This window comes from Diabrotica undecimpunctata, chromosome 7, assembly GCF_040954645.1.
Source record: "Diabrotica undecimpunctata isolate CICGRU chromosome 7, icDiaUnde3, whole genome shotgun sequence".
Taxonomy (NCBI): Eukaryota; Metazoa; Arthropoda; class Insecta; order Coleoptera; family Chrysomelidae; genus Diabrotica; species Diabrotica undecimpunctata.
The window spans coordinates 149,759,445-149,785,297 of NC_092809.1; the positions used below are offsets into that span (position 1 = coordinate 149,759,445).

The 25,853-nt window shown below is 33.6% G+C and overlaps 1 protein-coding gene across 1 annotated transcript in view; it reads right to left on the reverse strand.

Moving 5' to 3' along the window:
- Positions 1 to 5,497: 5,497 nt before the first annotated feature.
- Positions 5,498 to 25,853, reverse strand: part of LOC140446034 (phenoloxidase-activating factor 1-like) — a 39,206-nt gene continuing 18,850 nt past the window's right edge. The window contains exons 4-6 of the mRNA XM_072538537.1: positions 20,061 to 20,254; positions 10,183 to 10,431; positions 5,498 to 5,874 (exon numbers count right to left, since the gene is read on the reverse strand). Of these exons, the coding sequence (XP_072394638.1) occupies positions 5,705 to 5,874; positions 10,183 to 10,431; positions 20,061 to 20,254 (613 nt within the window). The 3' untranslated portion in view covers positions 5,498 to 5,704. The remainder of the gene's footprint in view (positions 5,875 to 10,182; positions 10,432 to 20,060; positions 20,255 to 25,853) is intronic.

The window sequence follows — 25,853 nt, forward strand, 5'->3', positions numbered from 1 at the left end:
TAAGAACCATAAAGGAAATGAGAAACCAAAAAAGAAAAATATTTTATCTTGATGAAACATGGATCAACGAGGGTCATACACCAAATAAATTTTGGCAGGATGAAACTGTTACAAGTCAAAGGCACGCTTTTGTAAATAACTTATCTACTGGTTTAAACCCACCATCAGGAAAGGGACGCAGACTGATAATAGTACACATTGGCAGTTCAGACGGTTTTGTTGAAGGTGGTTTATTAACTTTTGAATCAACTCGTACCGGTGACTACCATAAAGACATGAACGCTGATGTCTTTCAAGAATGGTTCGAACAAATGATAGATCTTCTTCCTAAGAACTGTGTAATAGTAATGGATAATGCAAGTTATCACTCCAGACTTATAGAAGGACTGCCCACAACCAAGTGGTTAAAAAAAGACTTGCAGAATTGGCTGAGTTCAAAAAATATTACGTACCATCCCGGATCTATAAGAAAGGAACTTTATTCGTAGTGTGCCCTTCATAAAGAAAAATTTAAAAAATACGAAATTGATGAAATTGCCAAAAATCGTGGAATGACAGTACTTAAATCCCCACCATATCATTGTGAATTAAACCCGATTGAACTGGTATGGGCACAGATAAAGAGTGAAGTTTCAAGAAAAAATACCACTTTTAAAATTCATGATGTTAAACAGTTGTTTTTGGAGGCCGTAAATAATGTAAAACCTGAAAACTGGGAAAAGGCAGTAAATCACACTATTAAAGAAGAGGAAAAAATGTGGAAGCTGGACAATATTACTGATAAAATGATCGAGCCAGTTAGTATAAATCTTGGTTCTGAAAGTTCATCTTCTGAATCTGATTTGGATTTGTAACAAGTAGCTGTAAGTTTTATATTAATATTTTTATTCATCTATTGAACATACCTTAGACGGTTTTAAAAACTCTTTTTCTCTTTTGTAATTTTTAAAAATTAAAAAAAATGTGAATTTTTTAAAACCCTTTTTAATGTAGGCCAGTCAGTTCTAATATAGTGTGTGATAAAAGAGGTCACTTTTGTTTACATACACATAACACTTTATAACACTGAAATAATTCATTTATTTTTTACAATTATTCAAAGTAATTTTTCAATTAATCTTGAGCACGCCCATGGAGTGGTCGGAGCTACCAGTTAAAATTATGCTAATTACTCTCTCGTTCATAAAAATAAACTATAGTTAATCCACGTATCCCTTTGTATATGTTTTGGTATTAGTTCTTTTACCTCCGTTCTTTGACCTCTTATAAGGTCATATTTCCATATTTCCACTTGCAGACCGTAAAAATCATGTTCTATTTCTTTCGAAAAGTGTTCCCAGTGATAATTTTTTATTTTTCTTACCAGTGCATTTGTTTCGTTTCTAATTGTCTTGTAATTATGGTATGCATCTTGTGTTTTGGTTGACGTGTATTTCAGGTAAGCTTTTTTCTTCCCTTTACATTTTTCCTTCACCTCTGTACAAAACCATGGAGTTCTTCGACTTGGGAACGATTTATTTTTATTTATATTTCTTTCACCAAGAACTTCTTTGGCCGAGGTTAATATATAGACTTAATTTCTGCTTTTTTTGGTTATTCTCCAATATTTTCTGTGATATATGTATTTCTGCTTTTTTTTTGGTTATTCCTTTTTGGAATAGGTATCTGGTGAAGTCATCCTATAAGCTTTCGACTTTTATCTTTGTGGTGTATTCTTTTGTCACACTTTTTATCACATATATGTTTTCTTTCGGATTTTGCACAATACAAATTTATAATTTCTTCCTTTTTCTGCTGATGTTAGTGCTCTTACCAATCAATCCAAGATTTGAGGGGTCAGTAACTCTCTATTCAACAAAATATAGTCTAACATGGATCTTTGTCCTCTACTGTTTTCAAAAGTGTATTTGTATTGTTCTTTGTAAGGGAAAAATTTTAATTCTTTGTAAGCAAAAATATAAGAAAATATCTCTAGAATAGGTAGTTCGAGATTATTTTTGACACAATAAGTTTTTGATTTGTCCATTGGTCTTTATTTGCGAGAAGTACGATAATAGATGTAATATTACTGGTTCAAGATCAAAAGGTAATGGTATGATAAAATTATTGCGGTCTTTTACAGTTTTACTGGATACAAAATTAATTCTTCGGTTACTATTTTCTACATTTTCCAAAAGTTTATTTTGCCAAAAAAAGGTATCGATATTTTTGTGAGATTTATCTAGAAATTCCGTATTTTACGATTCAATTTTAAAATAATCGATTATCGATTTGATTCTATACAATTTGATAAAGTTGTCAAGTTCTTTGGATATCCTTTCTTTATTTTCTTTATTATCGTCTTCCTCATTTTGATCTGTCTCCGTTTCGTCTCTATTCGATGCACGTAATAATATTTTTGATTGAAAGTTTGCACAATCTGTTTATTTTTCCTGAGCGGTGTTCTATTTTATAATTGTATTCTTCGAGTTTTATTCGCCAACGCCCTAAGCGCCCTCCGGGATCTTTTATCGAGCAAAGCCATGAAGTGGTCGATAATCGGTAATAATAGTGAATTTACGGCAAAAAATATGGTCTAAAGTGTTTGACTGCTCATACAATAGCGAATAATTCTCTCTCTATAGAAGAGTATTTTGTTTCGGCACTGCATAGTGTTCTGGAGGCATATGCGATTGGTAAATCTTTTCCTGTAGGGCCCTGCGATAGAACGGCTCCAATTGCGAATGCACTAGCATCAGTAGTAAGTAAAAATGATTCTTAAAAATTTGGATATATAAGAATTGGGTCTGATATTAAAATATTTTTGAGGTCATTAAAGGATTCTTTGTTACAAGATAGACCAAATATGCTAGTTCTTTTTCCAAAAAATCACATTTATCTGGCTGTATTTTTAAATTTGCTTTTCGTAACCTTTTAAATACATCTCTTAGTCGTGACATATGGTCATGAATAGTGGGTGAATAGATTATTATGTCATCCATATATACTAAGCATCTTTCGTTTTAGATTCCTAGGTGGATGTTGTCCATTTCTCGTTGGAAAGTAGATGGAGCAGTCATTAGTCCGAATGGTATGCGAACAAATTCGTAATGTCCATTTTCAACGGAAAAGGCTGTTTTCTGGATGTATTTTTGGGTCAATTTCAATCTGGTGAAATCCAGACTCTAAACATTCTTGTTTTCCTGATACGTCTATTTTTTTTGGTACAACCCAAACTGGGGATGACCAGGGGGAAATAATTTCCCAAACCCAAACTGGGGATGACCATTTTATTAATTTGTGTCTTTACCTCTTCCTTATGTATTAAAGGATGATATAAGCATATCTGTAAGATTTAGTAAATATAGGTTTAGCGTTGTTTGTTTCGATTTTGTGTTTAATTTCGTTTGTAAACATCAATTTGTTGCTTTCTAAATAAAATATATCTGCATATTCAGTATAAATGTCTAGAACTAGTTCTTGTTCTTCGTAATTTATAGCATTTTTCATATAATAATGCGTACACGTCACAATTTATACATAGTGACGTCACTTATATTTAAAATTTCCAGAACGTCAATCTTAGAGTTCAAATTTTCCTAACACAGCTAATAATACGAAACCCATACGGAACTGCTCGATCTTTAATAGGCGTCAACATGGTATAATAATCAAAAAATGTAATCATCATTATATTGGGAATTTGGGATTAAACGACCAAAAACATTTGTTATTATTAATAATATAAATTTTATGAAATTACACTTTAAGTCTAATATTCCACAAAATAATAATTTTAATTAAATATATTAGACAATTGTACGCAACTGATATGGGAATAATTCAAATTTTTTGACAGTTCAGCGTGTGGCAACATTATTTAAAGTATTGCCGTTTTTTTTAGAGTAAGAATTTTGTTTATGTTTTGATTTCTTACACAATTTGATCATAATATATTATATATTAATAAATTGTATTTATAACTACATATTAAATTTAGATTAATAGCTTTAAAAACTAATTATTGTTGCGTATTGAGATTATTTTGATCGCTTTTTTTTTTCATCGCTCGAAAAAGCAATCAAAACCCTCGAATGGAGTGACAAAGGAATAAATGTGGACGGAGAGATGCTACACCACCTAAGCTACGCAGACGATATAGTCCTGATTGCAGACGATTTGGGACAAATAAAGAAAATGTTGGAAGAACTTAGTACAGCCTGTCATAAAATAGGTTTAAAAATGAACATAGCAAAAACAAAATATATGACAAACTTAGTACCAAGTAAACACCTTGAAATTAAAACAAGTAAGGGCAATAAAAAAACCGAAGTATCTAGAAGAATAATACAAGGATGGGCAGCATACGGAGCTCTTTTAACGGAGGAACGTTTTTAAGAGTGATATCCCAACTAATATGAAGAAAAAAGTTTTCAACCAATGCGTGCTACCGGTGATGACCTATGGTGCAGAAACATTATCGCTCACAAAGAAAAACACACAAAAACTAGGAGTAGCGCAGAGAAGAATGGAGCGATCAATGATAGGGGCCACTCTGCGAGACAGGATTAGAAACGAAGATCTATGAGGTAAGACCAAAGTCATAGACGTCATTGAAAAAAGCTGTAACTTAAAATGTAAATGGGTGGACACGTTGTCAGAATGAAGGGCGGAAGATGGACTCGTAAACTAGTTGAATGGAGACCAAGAGCCGATAAACGTAGGAGAGGAAGACCACCAATACGATGGCAAGACGACTTACGAAAGACAACAAAAAACTGAATACAGCAAGCACAAGATCATCATCAATCAGCCAATCCCGTCCACTGCTGGACATAGGCCTCCCTCAGTTCTTTCCAGTGTTCTCTACACTGGGCCGCTTGTAGCCAGTTTCCCGCTACTCTTTTTATGTCGTCGGTCCATCTAGTCGGTGGTCGTCCTCGGCTTCTTTTATAATTTCTGTTATAATTTCTGGCACAAGATAGAACACTTTAAAGACAAACAGGGAAGGCCTATGTCCAGCAGTGGATTGAGAGAGGCTGATGATAATTGTGATTGTGCTATGCCAAAATAACTAAATAGTCTGTAGAAAGCTGATAAGCTTTCATATAAGATAGATTATTTTGAACAAGAAATAATGGCGGGACGTTTTTACTATTAATGCTCTAAATAGAGGTAAGTTTAAGATTTAGAGTATATAATTTTGTATTAAAATGTTTTCTCATGTATTTTAGTGTGTTGCAGTGGTCTTAAAACTAAGTGTATTTACTGTTATAAATAGTTTGACAAATAGTTGACATTTTAAAAATTCCTCACTTACTAACTATTCTGATGTTTTGGCAACGCTGTGAGGTTCTGACGTGGTAAATCTTGAATGACGTGCACGCATTTTTATATGAAAAATACTATAGATGGTCAATTGTTAGTTGTTCTTTAATTATCCGTGTTCTGTCTACTATGAGTTCTTGTAAGTCTTTTTCGTTGTAGGATAGGAAAGGTTCAATGTCCGAAAATTCAATTATCTTGGGTATAAATTATATTATATATTCAATTATATTATATTATTTAATTTTAATTATATTTTTTGTAAATTATATTTTTATTAACAATAAATATAAAAAAAAATCAATTTAAAAAATAGTCCGCTCTTTATGATTAATATTATTAAAAGTCCAATCATTGGTAAGAATACATTATTTAAATTAGATGGTACACTTTATAATTACTACTCTTTAACTTTGCTATGAATCCATGATAAAAAGCTTGAAACCTTCGTGTAGATTCCAGGTACTCCGTCTGTACCACATTCTTTAGGTCCAAATGAAACGATTCCCTCTTGGTACCACTGATTATCATTTTTACGTGTCCTTCTCATCAAGGGACCTCCACTGTCACCTGTAAAAATAAGATCATGGATTAACAATGCATTTTGTATACTATCCTTATATATATATATATATATATATATTATATATATATATATATATATATATATATATATATATATATAGTAAACTCTTAAATATTGGGGAAATCTGCAAGAAATACTCTAATGTGTATCAATTGTTTCGCCGAACGTTTTCGCCAAAGAGAATTAATTTGGCTTCTTCAGGGCTGAAAGAGAATAAATTATAATTAGCTACCATTAGCTACCATATATTATCTCTCATGGACTATACTAACACCACAATTCTCCACCGTGAGAACAATAAATCTAAAAGAGAGTTCATTGAAATGTCTTATATTTTCCTTAACGATTTCTCCATTAATGTTAAGAGTGACATCAAGAATCTAAGCGATATATACCACCTGTTACTTAAATCAGATACCAAGAACAATACTATATCACAGATTACTAACTTGACTGATATATCCATTAACAACTAACATACCTTTATAATTAATTTTCATTAACAAAAAATATATAACATTCCCTTGCTTTTCTTAGATACGTCTCAATAAGACTTAATAATACATGAACAATATAATATAATTAAATAAAGAAAATCAAAATAATATTTCCCTTTACTGGGATTTAAATTCATTCGTTTTTTACCAATGAACCTTAACGACATAAAGATTCATAATGAAGTTGTCAGCGCTTGCGTTCTGGCTTAAACAGAACCTCACTTTTAACTATCTAAAAATCAAAAATTTAGTTATTGCCGACATTTCAAAGAATTACCTCTTTTTAAATGTAGTTGCATTGGGTTTTTCGATTAACCTTGGGTAAGCCTTTACGTGTCAAGTTCGAAGCTACCATACATTTCAATACTTATAAAAAACTTTTTTTGCACATAGTAACAAAAAACACCACTATGTTACTAGCAAAGTTTTTTAATATTCTAACTCTACAATTCTAAGTTACGGTAAGATCAATAATGTTTTAATAGATAATATATGGTAGCTAATTATAATTTATTCTCTTTCAGCCCTGAAGAAGCCAAATTAATTCTCTTTGGCGAAAACGTTCGGCGAAACAATTGATACACATTAGAGTATTTCTTGCAGATTTCCCCAATATTTAAGAGTTTACTATTTAACTAATCTGCAAAGATTAAATTTCTTTTCTATATATATATATATATATATATATATATATATATATATATATATATATATATATATATATAGTAAACTCTTAAATATTGGGGAAATCTGCAAGAAAGACTCTAATGAGTATCAATTGTTTCGCCGAACGTTTTCGCCAAAGAAAATTAATTTGGCTTCTTCAGGGCTGAAAAAGAATAGATTATAATTAGCTACCATATATTATCTATTAAAAACATTATTGATCTTACCATAACTTAGAATTGTAGAGTTAGAATGTTAAAAAACTGAGCTAGTAACAACATAGTGGTGTTTTTTGTTACTATGTGCAAAAAAAGTTGTTTTTTTTTAACGTTGGAAATGTATGGTAGCTTTGAACTTAAAACGCAAAGGTTTACCCAAGGTTAATCGGAAATCCCAATGTAACTACATTATTTTCTGGATTTAGTTTCAATTGGCTTTCATTTGAATAATCTGTAACATTGTTTGGTTATTTTTAAAATTTGCAGTGATACACATTAGTTTACTTATACACCTCAGTAATGTTATGTCGAAAAAAAAAGTGAGGTATGGAATCATTTTTTCCAAGAAGAAAATACAAATACTCAAAATAAAGTAAAGTGCAATTCGATGGGTTTATGAAAGAATATCGTAAGCGACAATAAAGTATAAAATGTAACTAAGAAATGTAACTAAGAAATTGTAACCGAAAATTATCGTAAGTACCAGTTGATCCATACAAAACATCTTATGCGACATGAATTTGTGTCGAATACGATGGAGTAGAAGGCGTTTACGATACTCGACTCTGGATTGCTGATAATAGTTCTCGCCGAAATAAAACGGTTAGTAGTGGGTAATAACCACGTGTATAAAGTGTATCAAGAGTTGGTTGACATTGCTAACATTCTGATTATTCTTGTAGAGGATAGTGTTAACGCCATCGTTTCTGAAATACAATCTGATAAAGATAATTATGATAATTCTCTACCTAAAAAATCTGATATTTACCAGTTGAATCAAATTGATCTAAATCAAGATCAAGAAACTTGTAAAAACACCAAACAAAGACGTTTGGTAAATTATTCGAGTTCTGATTCGAAAACCTCTCTGGCCTTTTGCCAATAATTCCCAGAAATCAAAAAAAAAATTAAAAGGTTTGACTCCGATTATTCTTTCCAAGAAAACAAGGATTCTGATTTTTTCTTTTTAAGCTCTGATTCTGATCACGACATTTCTGTTAAATTTTTAGATAAGGTAAGCGATGCTGCTGTAAAAAAGCCAAAACATAACAATAAAAAACATGTCAAGTCGGCTGAAAAGGTGTTTGGTGCCACAAAATCTGTCCAGGAAAACCCATTCAAAAACAAAGCATGTCAAAAGTCATGAGCCAAAAATTTCACTGAACAACAACGTCATGAGATCTTTGAATTTTACTGGGGGTTGGGTAGCTATCAAAAACAAATGGATTATCTTTTACTGTTTTAAAAAGAAAAAACAATTAAAAGAAGGCGAACAGGCACTGAATCAAGAAAAAATCAAACATTTAAATATTTTATTGAATGGGATGGAACAAAAGTCCCAGTATGCCAACAATTTTTTTAAAAACATTGTGCATTTCCCAAATGACATTAAGTTATACTACTGTAACGAGTTGGTGTGTAAAGGGGTAGTGAAGCGCAATACATGATGTCGTATCCTGTTGGCATCACTTAGCCTCTCCTACTCAATTCTATCTTCACCTCCAAGCTGGTACACACCGGTAACCTGAGCAACCCCACTGGAGACCGGGTAACCAACCACAGTGGATGGTGGGGTCAGGGCAGACGAAGAAGGGAGCCTTGGTCCTCCGATGGAAAGGGGGTTAAGCGAAAGGTAGAACTCAATTGTTGCGAATACAAAGGCTAATGAAACAAACGGACGGATCTCACAACGACGAACTCAGCACAGAAAAATGGACATGATTATGGATTTAAAATTTGGAACCTGGAACGTGCGAACCTTCTTAAAGGCAGGAGCTATGATAAGTATGGCAGAAGAACTTGAAAAATACGGAGTTGAAATATTGGCACTGCAGGAAATCAGATGGAAGAGCCAGGGAGAAATTCATAAGAATAAATTCTCACTATACTACTCCGGAAATGAAATGAGACAAGGTGAAAGAGGAGTAGGGTTTATGGTAACCAAAAAACTGCGGAAAGCCATTATCGCATTTACACCAATATCAGATAGAATTTGCACCATAAGATTTAAAGGTAAATTTCATAACGTGACAGTGGTTAATGTATATGCATCGACGGAAGAGGCTGATGAAGAATACGTTGAAAGATTCTACGGAGAACTACAGGATGTATGTGATAAAATCCAAAGACACGATGCTGTTATAACGTTAGGCGATTTTAATGCTAAACTGGGGAAAGAAGAAACGTTTGCAAATATATTTGGGAAACACAGTTTGCACACTGAAACCAGTCAAAATGGACTCAGTCAAAAGGGTGGCACAGTTCGCAGCAGCAAATAATTACGTAGTTGTCAGTACTAACTTCCAGAGAAAAGATATCCATAAAGGAACATGGAAAATACCAGGAACTAACGAAGCCAATCAAATTGACCATATACTCATCTCAAAAAGATGGGCAACAGACATAACTTATGTCAGAACGTATCGCGGGGCGAACTCTGACTCAGATCACTATCTTGTAGGGGCAAAATTACGGCAAAAAATAGCGACAGTAGCAAAAGGGAAAAATATTCAAATCCAAAAATGGAATGTCGAAGGATTCAAAAGCGCAACAAAGAGACAAGAATACAGAAATGCCCTCCAAATAAAACTCAACCGAACTAGAGAGAAAGATACTGCAGAGGAGGAATGGAGACAATTAAAAACAATTATAACGGAGTCAGCAGAGGAAACTGTCGGAAAAGCCAAAAGGCAAAGAAATGCGGAATGGTATGATGATGAATGCAGAACTGCAGTAGAGGAAAAAAGGCAAGCTAGGCTTAACCAACTTCAAAGAAACACAAGAAATAGCAGTGAGATTTATAACAAAAAAATAATACAAGCGACTAATTTTATAATATAAAATATTTAGAAATTTTCTATAAAATATTATTTTTATTTATATTTTTTTATTATTATTTGTATATATTTACCACTACAAGAATCCTTTCCTTTATTTCCACCGACGCATATTTGAGAGTCACTTAGCCCTGGTATGTCAATTCTTGCTTTTCTATAAGCATTTAGACAGTCATCTCTCTTGACGAAAGGAATTTCAACCTTGAGTTTGAGATCTGTATAACCCGAGGCGAATTCCGTTGCACCCCAACCAGCAACTGTAAGTTCGTCGTTTATAGCAGAGCCTTCGTTTGGTTCAGGAAGACAAATTGGTCTAATAAATTCTAGAAATAAAAACTCAACTATAGCATGTACTTAGTTAATTCTTAGGGATTTCCGGGTTTTACAAAAAAATCATAACGATGGACAAATAGATGTGCATTTATTGATGCTAAAACGACAATTTCTTAAGACTAACTAATTGATACTGTTTGTGTTTACCGCGGTTTGTATACATTAAAAAAATGTATACACACACTTCCCTTTCTGCAAGGTAGAGGTTTAACGATTATAGAAAATGTCACACTGAGAGTGCAGTACGGGTAAGATACAGCAACGCTTTTCTTATGGAGAATAATCGCGCAGGGTTGTCGGTTTTCTCCAGCTGTTGATTGCTCATTGTCTCACAGGACCGGCTTGGATAAAATGCATCTGCCGGCAGTACGAGTAAAATATTTTATATCATGTATACATATACAGTAGAATAAAAAGGCATTGATGAGTTATTGACAACGAAAACTATGAATTTTGCATATAAAACGTCAACATGAGATATACAATTGAATCATATTTATAAGAGTAACATTTGAACACCTCTTTACAAGAACAAAATACAATAACTGTAGTTTTAATGTTTTACATAAAATAGAAAAAACCTACATAATTTCTAGGAAAGAATTTGGAAACTTGGAATTTGGAAATGATATTATTTATAGATATTATATATAATATTCAAATTTCCAATTCTTTCATAGAAATTAGATTTTTTCTATTGTATGTAAAATATTAAAAATACAGTTATGTTGTTTCTATAAATAGGTCTTCATTTCTTTTGTAAAACTTCTGCTACAAATTACCATCATTAACATAATCACCTAAATATGGCCATAAACTTGTTTGTCATAATTAGTATTTGATAAACTCGAAGCTTTCCCTATTTCACCCCCTACCCATCCTTAGGGTGAAAGTGCTTTTGGAAAACGAAACTACACTTCAAAATTTAGTCCGAGTTTCAACAGAGAGAATGGAGTCCCATAAGTTTAAATCCGGTGAATTATTTAACGGTTGCGCTAAACTCGTAGTGTTAAATGTGTTGTGTTTTTTACAAAAAAAGGAACAACTTAATGTAAGTGCTGCTGTAAGACGTACTTCGTTGATGACTGGTGTTAGCGAAAGAAACATTTACAATTTCAAAAAAGAAAAAGAACAGAGTGGAACGTTGAAATCGCCAAAAAAACGTAAAAAACGAGTGTGTCAATCACGTTCTAGAATATTCACATATGACGAGGGTGTAAAAAGTATTCTACGGAGAATTGTTCATTATAAATTTTTCATGAAAAATTTGCCGCTATTCTTAAAGCATATACATAACTTCATACAAGGTAATGAGAATATACAGCCGTTGTCTCTTTCTACTTTATACAGACTTCTGAAAGATATTGGATTTGTTTATAAGAAACGTGGCCGAAGAAGCATCATGGTGGAGCGAGAGGATATTATTCATTGGCACCATAATTATTTGAGAACTATACAACGTTTGCGAAAAGACCATTGCAATATCATATATTTGGACGAATCGTGGGTTAATGTTGGCCAATCTATAAATTACGAATGGTGCGATACTACGATACAAAACAGTCGTGATGCTTTTCTCAAAGGTTTAAGTACTGGCTTAAAAGCACCTACTAAACGAGGTCCATGATATGTTTTATTGCATGCAGGTTTTTCAGGAGGTTTCCTTCCTGGCACACAGCGTGTTTTTCTGGCAAAGAAAAATGATGGTGACTATCACGATGAAATGGATGCCGCATATTTTGAGTCGTGGTTTAAGGAGACATTAATATCAAATTTACCAAATAATGGTCGCAGAAATATCATTGTAATGGACAATGCATCGTACTACTCCCGTAAAGAGAGATTCCCTAACAATTCCTGGAATAAAGCTGCAATCAAGGAATGGCTAGTGGAAAAAGACATTTTTTTCGAGGAGTGTTCTTTGAAAACCGAGCTATTAGAAGCAGCGCGTGCTTTTAAAGATCAATACGATAAATATCATCTTGATGAGTATGCTTCACAACATAATGTTTATATTTTAAGGTTTCCTCCATATCACTGCGAATTGAATCCTATAGAAATGGTGTGGAACCAAGTTAAGCGATATGTGGGTACCCATAATACCACTTTTAAAAACGATGAGGTACGCCAGTTGATCGACGACGGTTTCGCACGCGTCACAGAGCAAAACTGGCGCAATTATGTCACTAATGTTGTTGAGAAAACGAAAACTGAGATGTGGACTGCGGATAACCTGCAAGATGACGTAGACCAATTGATAATACACGCGAACACAGGGGAGAGTAGCAAAAGCGAATCCGAAATCTCGGATGTAGAGGACGACTTTAGTATAATTAATTGAATATCTGTCAGTAACCTCGATTATTTTACACTGTATAACCAATAAAATACATTGACCAGTCCAATCAGAGTATGGGCTTTTCGGATATTGGGCTGGGTGCACGGAAATCGAGTTCCCGGAGGTTCCACCCTGTATATTTATAGTTATCAAGAAATGTAATTTAAAATATATATGTTAGTTTAATAAAGTATAAATATAATATAATGTTAAATAACTTACACTATAAACCTTATACCTGCTCATCTGGTCAAGTGTGGGCAAGAAAAAACATTATCCCATATGGAATAACACAAGGTTTCGCTGAAAACTACCAGGTTGCTATGCCAAGGAACTAGGTAAACTTATGTTGTGTGTAAAAAATGCGAGACTGCATTATGTTTTAACAAGGACAAAAACTGCACTTCAGATTTCCATAAAAGAAAATTTCATAGTAGGTGTTAAAATTTTGCCACCGAGGTTCCACCCGGTATATTTATAGCTATCAAGAAATGTAATTTAAAATACATTTGTTAGTTTAATAAAGTATACAGTTTTATAATAAAATTCTCGCTAAAAACTTAAGGTCTTTTTATTCAAATTCATGCCTCTTATTTGGCTACTTGAAGGCAATTATTTTATCAATATAATATTTTATAATAAATAACAGAGCCCGGCGTAGAGATCTGGGTACGGTTCTGTGACAACCACTTGGACCTGTTTGTATCGCCAAGCACAAGGCGTGAAATCCGGCAATTGTGCATTCCTATATTAGCCGTACTGCACTCTCGGTGTGACATTTTCTATAGATCATCGTATACTCCATAGGCGTTACCCTGACATCGAGCTCGTTAGATGCCAGGGGGAGACTGTAGGTACCAGCAGAATATGCATGTTTTTTGCTAGGGCGTCTTTGCCTTCGTCTTGGCACTGCAGGTGTTGGAGCTTTAACATAATGGTTATGGTGTGTAAACGCGGATATGTGAAACACACCAAGGGCAGTAGGGGTGTCTATAAAATCAAATATTAATTAAGGTCTCTCTTTTGGTTCCGAATTACCGAAGCACTTTTTTACTACGTGAACCTTTTGCGACTCAGAAATTTCGCAAACAAAATCGATCACTGTGTTATACTAATAAACTGTCATTAATTAACTTCTAAAATACTCGAATTTCCTGCCACAATTTGAGTGACAAAAATATATAGCATGTATTTCTCTTGGGGATTTTTGAGTTTTAAAAGAAAATCATAACGATGGACAAATAAATGTTATAGCCTAAATTACCTTTTTCTCAGTAATCTCTAGGGTTTCTGTTACAAGAAATTTATAATCGTGGATAAATATGTGTGTTTCTTTATTGAAGGTTAAAACTCAACTCTCTTTAAACTAACTAACAAATCCAATACCTTATGTATTTTCTCTAAGTTTTTGTATCAGATACAATGCATTTCTTGGATCAAATAGACATATTCGACCACTTGACATCTACTAGATGCAAATGGATATTTTATCCCTTATACCTCCATAGACGTCCTCGTCTTCGTCTTGGCGCTACAAGCGTGACAGCTTCAACATAATTGAGGTTAACGTATTTCAGAGCAGATACGTGGATCACACGAAGAGCATTAGGGGTGTCTATTCCCTCCTGCTAAAGGGTCCATCCCTCTACGGGTAGAATTTAGCTGTGTGACAATTATCTCCATCCACTTCATACATGTGTCTTCGACTACCAAAATCCAACGTTCACCTCTTGATCCTTTATGTAATGGTCCAAATAAGTCGATGGCAAGTATATCAAAACGTTGCGCATAGAGGGGAGTTTGTAATAGTGTACCTAGTTTCTGGCTAGAGGCCTTATATCTTTGACAATCTGGGCATTTATTAATATATTCAGCAACAAAACGGCGCATGCCTGGAAAGAAAAATTTTTGGGCAATTCTTCTCAAAGTACGTTCAATGCCATAATAGTCAGTAGTTATCTCATAATGATATTCCTTTATAATGGCTTCACGATTATGTGTGGGTACTAATAACTGAGCCTCTTCTTCGTCTTCTTCCGACAAGTAACGTTAGAATATTCCTTGTATGAGCAAGTATCCACGATCTGTTTATTTTACATATTCATTCAAAGTTAAGTCTACGCATGATTGGAGTATATTTGCAACATATGGGTCATTCAATTGTTCTACCCTGGTCTCATCTGCCGACCGATGGAAATTTGCACTTCACATATCACACAGGACACTACATCATTGTGTTCACATAGTGGTCTGGAAAGTGTATCGGCTACTATGTTACGTTTGCCGGGCAGATAATCGTTGGTTAAATCATAGACTTGGACCAATAGTGCTCATCTTGTCAACCTTTTTGTAGAAGATTTTAAGCTTTGCAACCAATTTAGAGGTTGGTAATCAGTTATTAGGGCTATTTTAGTACCTTTCGTATGTAGTAGTACCTTCCGTACCTCATGTATTTTAAAATATTGTATCTTGATATAAATAAATGTTTGCGTTTTTATATTGTTTATTTCTATTTTCCTAAATCTTTCTTTCAAAAACATTATTGTTATAATGTTGATACTTATAATACACATATCACTATCAAATGAATAACTGATTCAATAATAATCAATACTTAATTATTATTTATTTTAAACAATCTATTTAGCGACAATTATTAATTTTCTTCTTTGATGCCTATGTATATTAAAGAAAATCTTGCATATAAAATACCAATTGTAAGGAAACCACGTAAATATAAATGGACTTAAATGGATAACCTTGTCTTTCACTGGTTTAAAGTGATAATAACAATTTACACATGAAATTTTAGTATATTTATGCTAAATGTAATATTATTACTTTAGTGTTTTATAAAATTTTATTAAGCATTCTATTTCAAGGTGGCTGACCAGTTTTTACTCTCTCCTGTAAAGTTTAGTTTTTGTGATATACGAGGGTTTTTATTTAAGGCAACGATAATTATTTATTATAAAAGAGTCAACACTCTTTCTTCTTACTATCTCAACATTTTCCGGCTTTTTAACGGATAGATTATGACGTTTCACAAAGAAAAAAGCCAGTCTTTTCCAGGAAGTCCATTTTGAAACGGAGTATTCAGTTGATTCTCTTTAACGTTGTAACATTTTTTTGTATAATTAAAATATTAATTATTTTTCTTCCTTTTACCCCCGTAATGATACGCTCATGTTCGGTTTACCATCTTCAAAATTTTATTGAATGCACGAAATTTCCTTGCGTCCGAAAGGTTTTTAACCCTTTCCGTCTTAATCCGGAGTATGAAAGGAACTAATGCTTTTCGGTAAAGGCGGGTCCTTTATGATAGATTTGTAAATATTTCGAAGGCTCGTATAGTAATTTTTCTGTAAAGACCCAATCTAGAAGATTTATATTTTATCACGTCCAATTACTATTACCGTTAATTATCTCAAACTTTCCGATGTCGTTAGAATTTTATCTTCTAAGAAATGGATACTGTCCCATGATTTCTGAGTGTAAGATATCCCTTCTTCTTTTTTGGAGGTAGTTTGGTAAAATTTGAGAGAAACCAAGTTACTTCTGAGTGGGCACTCGTTAAGAAAAGAGTTATTTCTCGTGAGACGCTTCGCTCATATTATCGTATCTGCTACCTTACCGTATCTGTGCATTTTCTTTATAAGTGTGTATACACTTGTTTATTTGAGTTTTTTTTATCTTATACTATATTAGATTAAATATAGTTATAAAGTAGCTTTAATGTTAAATTAAATTCAGTGTTTAATACAAGTATAGTATTAACTTCAGTGAATTAATGCAGCAGTCGTCAGGAATTACTGTAAGTTACCATAATCTTAGTATCTCCACTTATCTGGGCGAGTAATATGGTATGGTATCATATTATCTGCAATCATCTGGGCGATTCAAAGTTCATTCATGTCTTCACCTGTAGTTGAGAGTAGCTACTGAATTTTGCATTCAATTTAAAAAAACATTCTATATTTTTTTGTTACGAACCAAATTCCATCAGCTACTAAGAAATTTCAATAAGTAATAATTATGAACATTTAAGTCTCAGTTTATCATTAAATAATAGTGCGAGAGAGCTAAACGATTTAACCAAGTGCGGTTTGGTTACATTTTTATGTTTTCATTTCAGTTACCTTTTTGTATTTTTGAAAATTTAGATTTGGTTAATTTTTGTTATCTTTTGTGTTTGTTATAATTTTTATTCATTTTTTTTGCTGTAATATCTCGAGATACGCCAAAACTTTATTTGTGCATAATTGTATTATATATCTTTGTAAAGGTATTTTCTAATTATATTACTGCTTATTTTTATATGTATAGTATACCCCCATTTCATAGTTGATGGTGTATTTTTATCTTGTGTGTACATTCAGCTACCGATATCATTTTGTCGTTGAATATATTGTTTTTGTTTTATAAATGAATTTTGTTTGTCGACTCCCAACAAATTTCCTGATATAACCATAACTCTGAATATTTACATAGTTTTCCATTTCTCTGGCGTAATGACCTGGTAGGCTGCTGTGATTAAATTTCACATTTCAGCTTCTTTAAAATTTGCGTTGCGTCCAGCTTTATACCGTTTCACTTCACTCCAAACGATTTCGATAGGATTGAGTTCACAGTGGTAGGGTGGGAGCCTCAGAATCTTCACATTGTGATTTTTGGCAATATATTCTATTATGTACCTGTCACACCTTGCTTTGAAGGCCTTGACTACATCAAGTAACTCGCATTTTAGGTAGTGTTTCGCTTCTTGTGCCTACTCTTTGAAGATTGTAATCCAGCAGGTGATGAATATTCCTGTCGTATGCGAAACAGTCTTTTCGCAAACACCACTCATTTCTGACACTTTCCTAATTACACTTGATACAGAATCGTTGTTATCCTGATTAAGATGATAATTAATTATTTTCATTAGTATCTGCTTCTCTGGAAGTTTCAGAGCTTTTCCACGTTTCCAATGATCAATTTCCTCCATTTTGCGGTAAAAATTCGGGGTCAAATATATCAACAGCTCACAACAGATAATAACAATAATTGCCAACAGCAAATCACAACAACAGCCACCAACAAATAATAACAAAACAGTAACAGTACATCCAAGATGGTACAGAACAAATAAAGACTAATTAAGGCCCTGGATGTATCAAGCTTTTAAACATATTCTGTACAAGAATTACTCTTATTACTTCTTAATTACTGAATAACTTAGAAGAAAGTATTTGCAGTTGATATCAACCAAAATTACAAATTCCTTACACGTTATGGCAGTAATTAGCACCGCAGTGACATAAATAACATTTTAAATTTGGCAGTTAGTAGAAATTACCGGTATTATTTTAAACTTTGAAACAAATGTTTATTTAAAGCACATTTTATTATACTACTGCTACTAATAAAAGATAATAGTTGATCAATTACTATTAGAAACAAATAATGTATAGTATTATGTAAAATTATTAGCAAACGATATTTGTAAATTACATAAAATTGTACGTGAGGACTTGTTGAGAACTCCTGGTTTATTCCGTTTATTTTGAAAGATAGACAATAGAGAACGCCATCGCTCACTGCATAAAACTGGCAACGTCTTGGCGAAATGGCGAAAGGTTAGCATTGCATATCTTACCCTGTACAGACTAGTCACTTTGAAACAAAGTATAGTACTCATATATGAATAGCAGTCTCGGGTGATCCTTTTTAGGGTGAAATACGTATAAGCAGATATACAGACGCACTATACGTGAAATCAAATGTTAACTGTCTTTTTTCCTTTTATTCCGGTATATTCTTTATGAGTACTAGAAATCAATTCGCTAAGGATTTTTGCTTAGGTGAGGAGATATGTAGTGGAATGCAATTTTAGATTCCTCATGTCTCTAATAACATCTTTATCAACGTCTGTTTTGCCTTGCAATTCTTAGAAGGTACAGATTAAAGCATAAATCTGAATTTGGTTTCGAAAAATTGGTTTACGGATTTTGGATGGAAAGGGTAAACTTTGTTGCCAAACTATCCACATTTAAGAAGGGCGTATTTGAACACCTAATTGCTTCAAAATATTTATTAAGGTCCACTGAAGCAATAAAACAATTAAGAGGTATTTTCCTTCGATTTATTTACACAATAGACTTAAGGGCTGGTTCAAACATTGACAATTATCGCAATTCTGATTATTACATAAAGAGTTATACAAATATTAGCTTTACAGTGAGTGCGGGGAGGCAGTAACAGATATACATGAAACGATAAAATTGAGAGAGACCAACTATATACGTTTTAACACAAAACACTGAAAACACCGGCTCACGATAGCGCATACGCGGCTTACGTACTTTTCGGGATCACACACACCCGGCCTTCACTTGCCGAGAGGTAAATTGGCACTGTCTGTCTTAAGTTATGTAACGAGGGGTTGACGGGTCCCTTATATAGGGAATCAGTCGCACACACGTTAACACGATAGCTGACGACCTAAGCGCACAATTTGATAAAATAACTATATGATTACAATATTATTCAGGTTGTTTTTACAACAGATTTATTATCAGATGTCGTTATTTGCGTCCATACGAAGCCATGTTAGAGTTGCTTCCCAAGACAGGAAAGATTTTTTTCCACGTTCAGAGCGTCTGTGAATATCTGTCTCTGATGATAGTATTGTATAATACTATCATTACTGCCAATGACCTCGTCGTCGAGATATGCTAATTCAAATAAAAAATATGATCTTTTATTGATAGATATTGTTTTAAATTTTTCACTTCTTATTTAATATCTATATTTAGATAATTAGATACTTTTCATGCAGTTTTAATTTTAACATACTTAGAGTAAATATACGATGACTAGAAAATAATTGATCGAGACTAGTGAATCGATGTGAAGAACCGCTATTTTCTGATGCTACCCGTGAGGTCCCGGTAACATCTTTTCGGTTGGTCTCAGCATTTTACTATGTAGAAAAAGTACTACAACGCCTGTATAAAAGCCAAAGCATGCCAGTTTAAAAAATTCTAAAGGGAAGGAAATGAAAAATTTTAAGATAGGTAAAATATATAAGAAAGATATAGATTATGGACTTATGCGAGAATGGGATTAAGAACGAACGACGAAATAAATGCAACATTTATAGACTAATCGTTATACAAGAATTTTGAAAAGAACCGTTATTTAAATTTTGGACAAATTTTAAAATATCACGTGCGGAACTTAACGACATTCATAGTAAAATAAAATATATTAAATCTGTATAAAGAAAAGTTTTCTTACCTGTATATTTAATCCTATCAATTAGCCTTATAACAGCTATATCATTGGGACTACTAGCATTATTAGGGTCATAACGTTCATGTATCGCTATGCCGCTAATCCCAGTAATTACTGGTCCATTATTACAATATCTATTTGTATCGCAGTGTTCTCCTTCTTTAGTTTTGTGGTGTGCACCTAACTTGATATATATACTAAAAAATTAGTTTATGTGTTAACAATTAATGATTTCTTTACTGAAGTCCTTATTCTGTTTGTATTTAACCCTTAAATGCCCGTGATATGAAAATAACCATAAATGCCCATGTGGGGTCTCCTAGGGACCCCACTAAAATTTTCAATTTAGTAACGTCATTTAGCACTGACTAAAAGGAAAACACGGTTAAAAATAATTTTAAGCATATTTGAATAATTTTTATTTATTTTTCATGCAAAATTAACGGCTTTTCTAGAAACAAATTATTTTCAATTCGAACAAAATTAAAATTAAATAATAATATAAGCATATAACTTTTAGTTGCAATTTTTACATACAATAGTTTTTTCTTCTTTTCTGTGCACCTGGCATATAAATTTTTTGCAAAAAGAGCAAACGGTATTCACTTTTCTGTCACAGTTTCGCGGACACTGGTAACAACGAGCACGTTTCTTAGCTGAATGGACGGGTTGAGTTGCAACTTCGGTAGTTGGGTTTACCATTGGTATGCCACAATCTTTTAGAGCAGATTTTACATAGGCTTTATGTTTTATATATTTCGCTCTTTTTTCCATGTTGTTTCGAGCAAGCTCAGCCCCTAATTGTAACAGGAAAATACGTCTTCGTGAAAAATTATTTTTCTTCCAATCAGGATTTTTTTCAATGTATAAAATATAGGCATTTAGTGCACATATGTCTATAATATTCATACAGAGCCTGAATGGCCAACGAGCAGTTCTTCTTTTACAGGAATATTCCCTAATCAGTTTGTCGGCATTATCAACACCACCCTTGGTATTATTATAGTCTAAAATCGTCAAGGGTTTGTTTTGAGAGTCTTGATAAATTATATCACTATCGTGTTGACTTGAAAGAAGATGTACCATCCTGTGTATTTTAGGTATGTACGAAACCATAGCTAATTTTTTAGTAAAAGCAAATATTGACGACTCCGCAGGTCTTTTTGTCAAACTTAGTTGTGGTGGTGTATCAGGTTTATTTTTGCGGACGGTCCCAAGTAAAGTAAGGTTTTTAGATAAAAGATATTGAGCAAGAGGAACACTGGTAAAAAAGTTGTCAGTTGTAATTCCTCTCCAACTGCCATGATATGGTTCCACCAGATCTTTCACAACACGAAATCCCTGATTTTTCTCTATTCTACCACCTGGTAGTTTTCCAAAGTACACCTGAAGTTTTGATAAATAAGATGTTTTAACATTTTAGCGGCAAGGTTTTGATTTTATATATTGTCTAAAAGGACACTTTCCTCTAAAACTCACTAACTGTTCGTCAACGGTTATATGTTCGTATGGTTCAAAGGCTTTGTCACAGTTAGAGACGAACATGTCCCAAATTACTCGTATCGCCGCTAACTTATCCTGTTCCTTCCGCTCCACCCTGGTCACTTTGTCATCAAACCTCAAGAAACTCGATAATTCTTCAAATCGGTTCCTAGCGAATGCGGCTGTAAAAGATGACCGGCGTATTGAGGTGTCTGTAGACCATATCTCTCGTGTCGATTCTTTCCCACACCTTAAAGCACCAGCTTTGATAAGTGCTCCTAAAAAGCTATCCAGTTCATTGTTGGTAAGTACCGTCCACTCTTTTTTGTTATTCGGATGTTTTTCGTTCCACTCTTGATAACGCCTAACAGCTTCTTCATTAGTATGAAGGCATATGACAAAAATGTTAAAAATAATAAAAATATTCTGGTGCCTCTAAATGCCCAATCGGGGTCACAGCGAGACCCCACTTATCTAAATCTCTCTTACAGACCACTGCACCTCACGAATGTTTGTGGTATACTAACAGAAAACGTAGGAGACACGTCCACACAAATACCTGATTGCGCGGTTGCCAAATGTTTCAAATAAAGATATTATAGCCAAAAATGTATGTCTGGGGTCCCATAGTGACCCCGATTGGGCATTTAAGGGTTAAAATTAAAAAAAAATATTGGTTGTAGTTATAGGATTTAATTAATTACTATTTAAATGGAAATAAGCCGCAATTAAAGGTTGAAGTAAGTTTATTGACATCAGTAAACGTACTTTAACCTTTAATTGTGGCTTATTTCCATTTAAATAGTAATTACTTTAAAATGCCACAAGAAAATAGCTTCAGAACAGGATCTAATTAATTATCATATTATAATATTTATCCTCATGAACCTACAAGATGGCACAGTAGACTTACTATTTTATTACACAAAAAGAGCCACACAACATACCTCGCAAATCACCGACCCATAAGCCTGTTAGACCACCTCTAGAACTTTTTCACAAGAATAATAATAAATAGACTGGAAATGAAATTAGATTTTTACCAACCTAGGGAGCAGGCAGGTTTTACGAAAAACTTTGGCACTAACAACCTGTATAAAATAATGTAAAATACTGTATAAAATAAATTATAGAAAAATCCATCGAATACAACCGACTGTTGCTCCTGGTCTGTGTAGACTTTCGGAAAGCTTTCGATACGATAGAAATAAACAGCGTAATTAGAGCGTTGGAGGAAAGTCACATGTATTATCGATACTCCAAACTGATCGCAAATATATACAATATTACATCCATGATTGTAAGACTACACAAAGATACAAAATGTATAAAAATTAAAAGAGGAATCTGACAAGGAGACACTTTATTTCCCAAACTCTTTATAGCAGTTCCGGAACATGATATTCAATAATTGGAGTGGGAAGTAAAAGAACTTATTGAAGAAAAGACATGACATGACAAATCTGGTAACAAACGTGTAGCAGTTATATTGTCTACCAAATAAGGTATTAAGTATAGAGGGTTGAAAACTAGAGACAGAAATTGCTGGGCTCGAGAAAGGGTAAGCAAAACAATCCCGAACGTTTACGAACGTCTACTCTTGGTTTGGTTGGAGAGCTGGGTCGTGAGTGAGTGAATAAAAAAGGGACTGGAAAGGTGTAACTACAAAAAGAGATATCAAAAAGTACTTACATGGATTTTCTGGACAAAACAACACAAGAAGGTTCCTAAGCTATTTAAATTGGACGCCGCTTACAAGAATCTTCCTGCTGGATAAAAAGATAGGCTTTTCTTTCCTAAAAAATACATTAAAAGAATTAGGTTAGAATCTTTTTAAAGGAAATTATACTACCACTTGGTTTAGGGAGAAACATTACATATTTATTATTATTTTGCCATAAACAGTTACAAATACAAATAATAATAACAAAATACATAAACAACTTACAGTGATGCTATCGGTTTACAAAAAACTCTAAACGTTGGGGACACTATTAGAGCGACAGGGTTGTGTTCTGTCACCTCTCCTTTTTAATCTTTACTCTGAAACGATTTTCGATAGAGCCTTAAGTGACACTAAAGATGGAATCAAAATCAACGGACATACTATTAGTAATCTTCGCTATGCTGATGATACAGTCATAATAGCTGATAGCCAAGAAGTGCTACAACCACTAATAGATAGAATAAACACTGAAGGAGAACGACTGGGCTTGAAGATTAATATAGACAAGACGAAGGTAATGGCAGAACACGAAATATGCAATTAAATTCTTCTTCTTCTCATTGCGCCGTCTCCTTTCGAAGGTTGGCGATCCAAATGGCAATTGTAGTTTTGGAAACTGCTGCGCGAAAGATCTCTGCGGATGAGCGGTCGAACCATCTCCTTAGGTCTTTCAGCCACGAGTTCTGGCGTCTTCCTACTGATCTTTTGCCCTGTACTTTTCCTTCCAGTATAACTTAAAGTAATTCATATCTTTCGCCTCTCAGCACATGACCCAAGTATTGCATTTTCCTCTCTTTGATTATTCTTAGTAATTCTTTTTGTTTACACATGCGACGAAGTACCTCAACATTAGTAACTCTTTGTACCCATGGAATCCTCAACATTCGTCTGTATATATACATCTCAAAAGCATCTATTCTTTTTTCTATTTCAGAGTCCATTGTCCAACTTTCACAGCCATACAGTAAGACAGAAAAAACGTAACATCTGATCATTCGGATTCTAAGCTGTAGACTAAGGTCTGATCTTGTAAAAAATGTTTTAATGCTCATGAATGTTTTCCTTGCTTGTTCGATTCTTGATAGGATTTCTTTTTTTGGATTATACTGACTATTGATATTTGTTCCCAAATATTTTATGGAATTTACCTGTTCTATTATTTGACCCTTGGCATACACCTGTACGTTTATTGGTGTCTTTGAAAATACTAAAGTTTTAGTTTTGGAAACGTTTAGATGTAAACCGAACATTTCGCTGTGGTGAACTACCGCATTTATTATATTTTGTAGTTCTTGTGCGTTGCTTGCTACTAAGACGGTATCATCAGCATATCTGAAGTTGTCTATGCTGATTCCGTTAATCTTAATTCCGCCTTGGACCTCGTCTAATGCTTCTCTGAATATAGACTCCGAATACAAATTAAAGAGTAGCGGTGATAAGACGCAACCCTGTCTCACTCCTCGTCGGATTTGTATGTCTTCGGATGTTGTGTGCTCTATTTCAATTGTTGCCGTTTGGTGCCAGTATAGTTCTGAGATAATTCGCAAGTCTTGTTCGTCAACTCCAGTTGTTCTCAGAATTTCGATCATCTTTTGATGGTTAACGCAGTCAAATGCCTTTCGATAGTCAATAAAACATGCATATACATCTACATTCATGTCTCTGCATCGTTGCGTTAACATATTTAAAGCAAAAAGAGCCTCTCGTGTTCCCAATCCGTTTCGAAATCCGAATTGAGTGTCACTCATCTGGAACTCGCACTTCTTGTAAATTCGTGTATGGATAATTCTGAGAAAAGTTTTAAGGACATGAGACATCAAGCTTAATATTCGATAATCATCGCATGGTGAGGAATTCGATTTTTTTGGTAATGCTACGAATGTTGATTTTAGCCAGTCTGTTGGTATTTTACCTGTGTCATATATCTTATTGAATAGTGCTGTTATTAAATCTAGGCTTTTACTTTCGTTATCTGCAATTAGTTTAAGTATTTCGACATTGATATTGTCTGGACCAGTGGCTTTTCCATCTTTCTGAGATTTTACTGCATGAATCACTTCTTCTTTGGTTATTTCTGGGCCTTTTTCATTTATTCGATTGTCTGTGGATGGTGAAGAACAAGGTCTATCGTCGTCAAAAAGAGTTTGTATGTATTCTTTTCATCTCTCTAGTTTGTCTTCTGTACCCATAATTATTTCGTTATTATCATTTTTTAATATTGTTGCTTGTCTCTTTTTGTGTCTACCTGTCATTTCTTTTACTTTTTTATGGATATTAAAGGTGTCGTATTTTTCCTGAAGTTGTTCGATTTCTAGGCATTTTGTTGACATCCAGTTTTCTTTCGCCTCCCTGCACTTTTTTCTAATGATTTTGTTGATTCGCTTGTATTCTATTGGGCTTGTTTTATGTTTTCGTCTTACGTCCATGAGGTCCATGATCTCTTGCGTTATCCATTCTTGTTTTTTGTTGTGTTTTGTGAACCCGATGTCTTGTTCTTGTATCTTTGTTATTTTTGTTTTTAGAGCAGTCCATGTTACTTCAATGTCTGTCTGTACCAAGTTTTCGATCGTTTTTATTTCTTCCTCAAG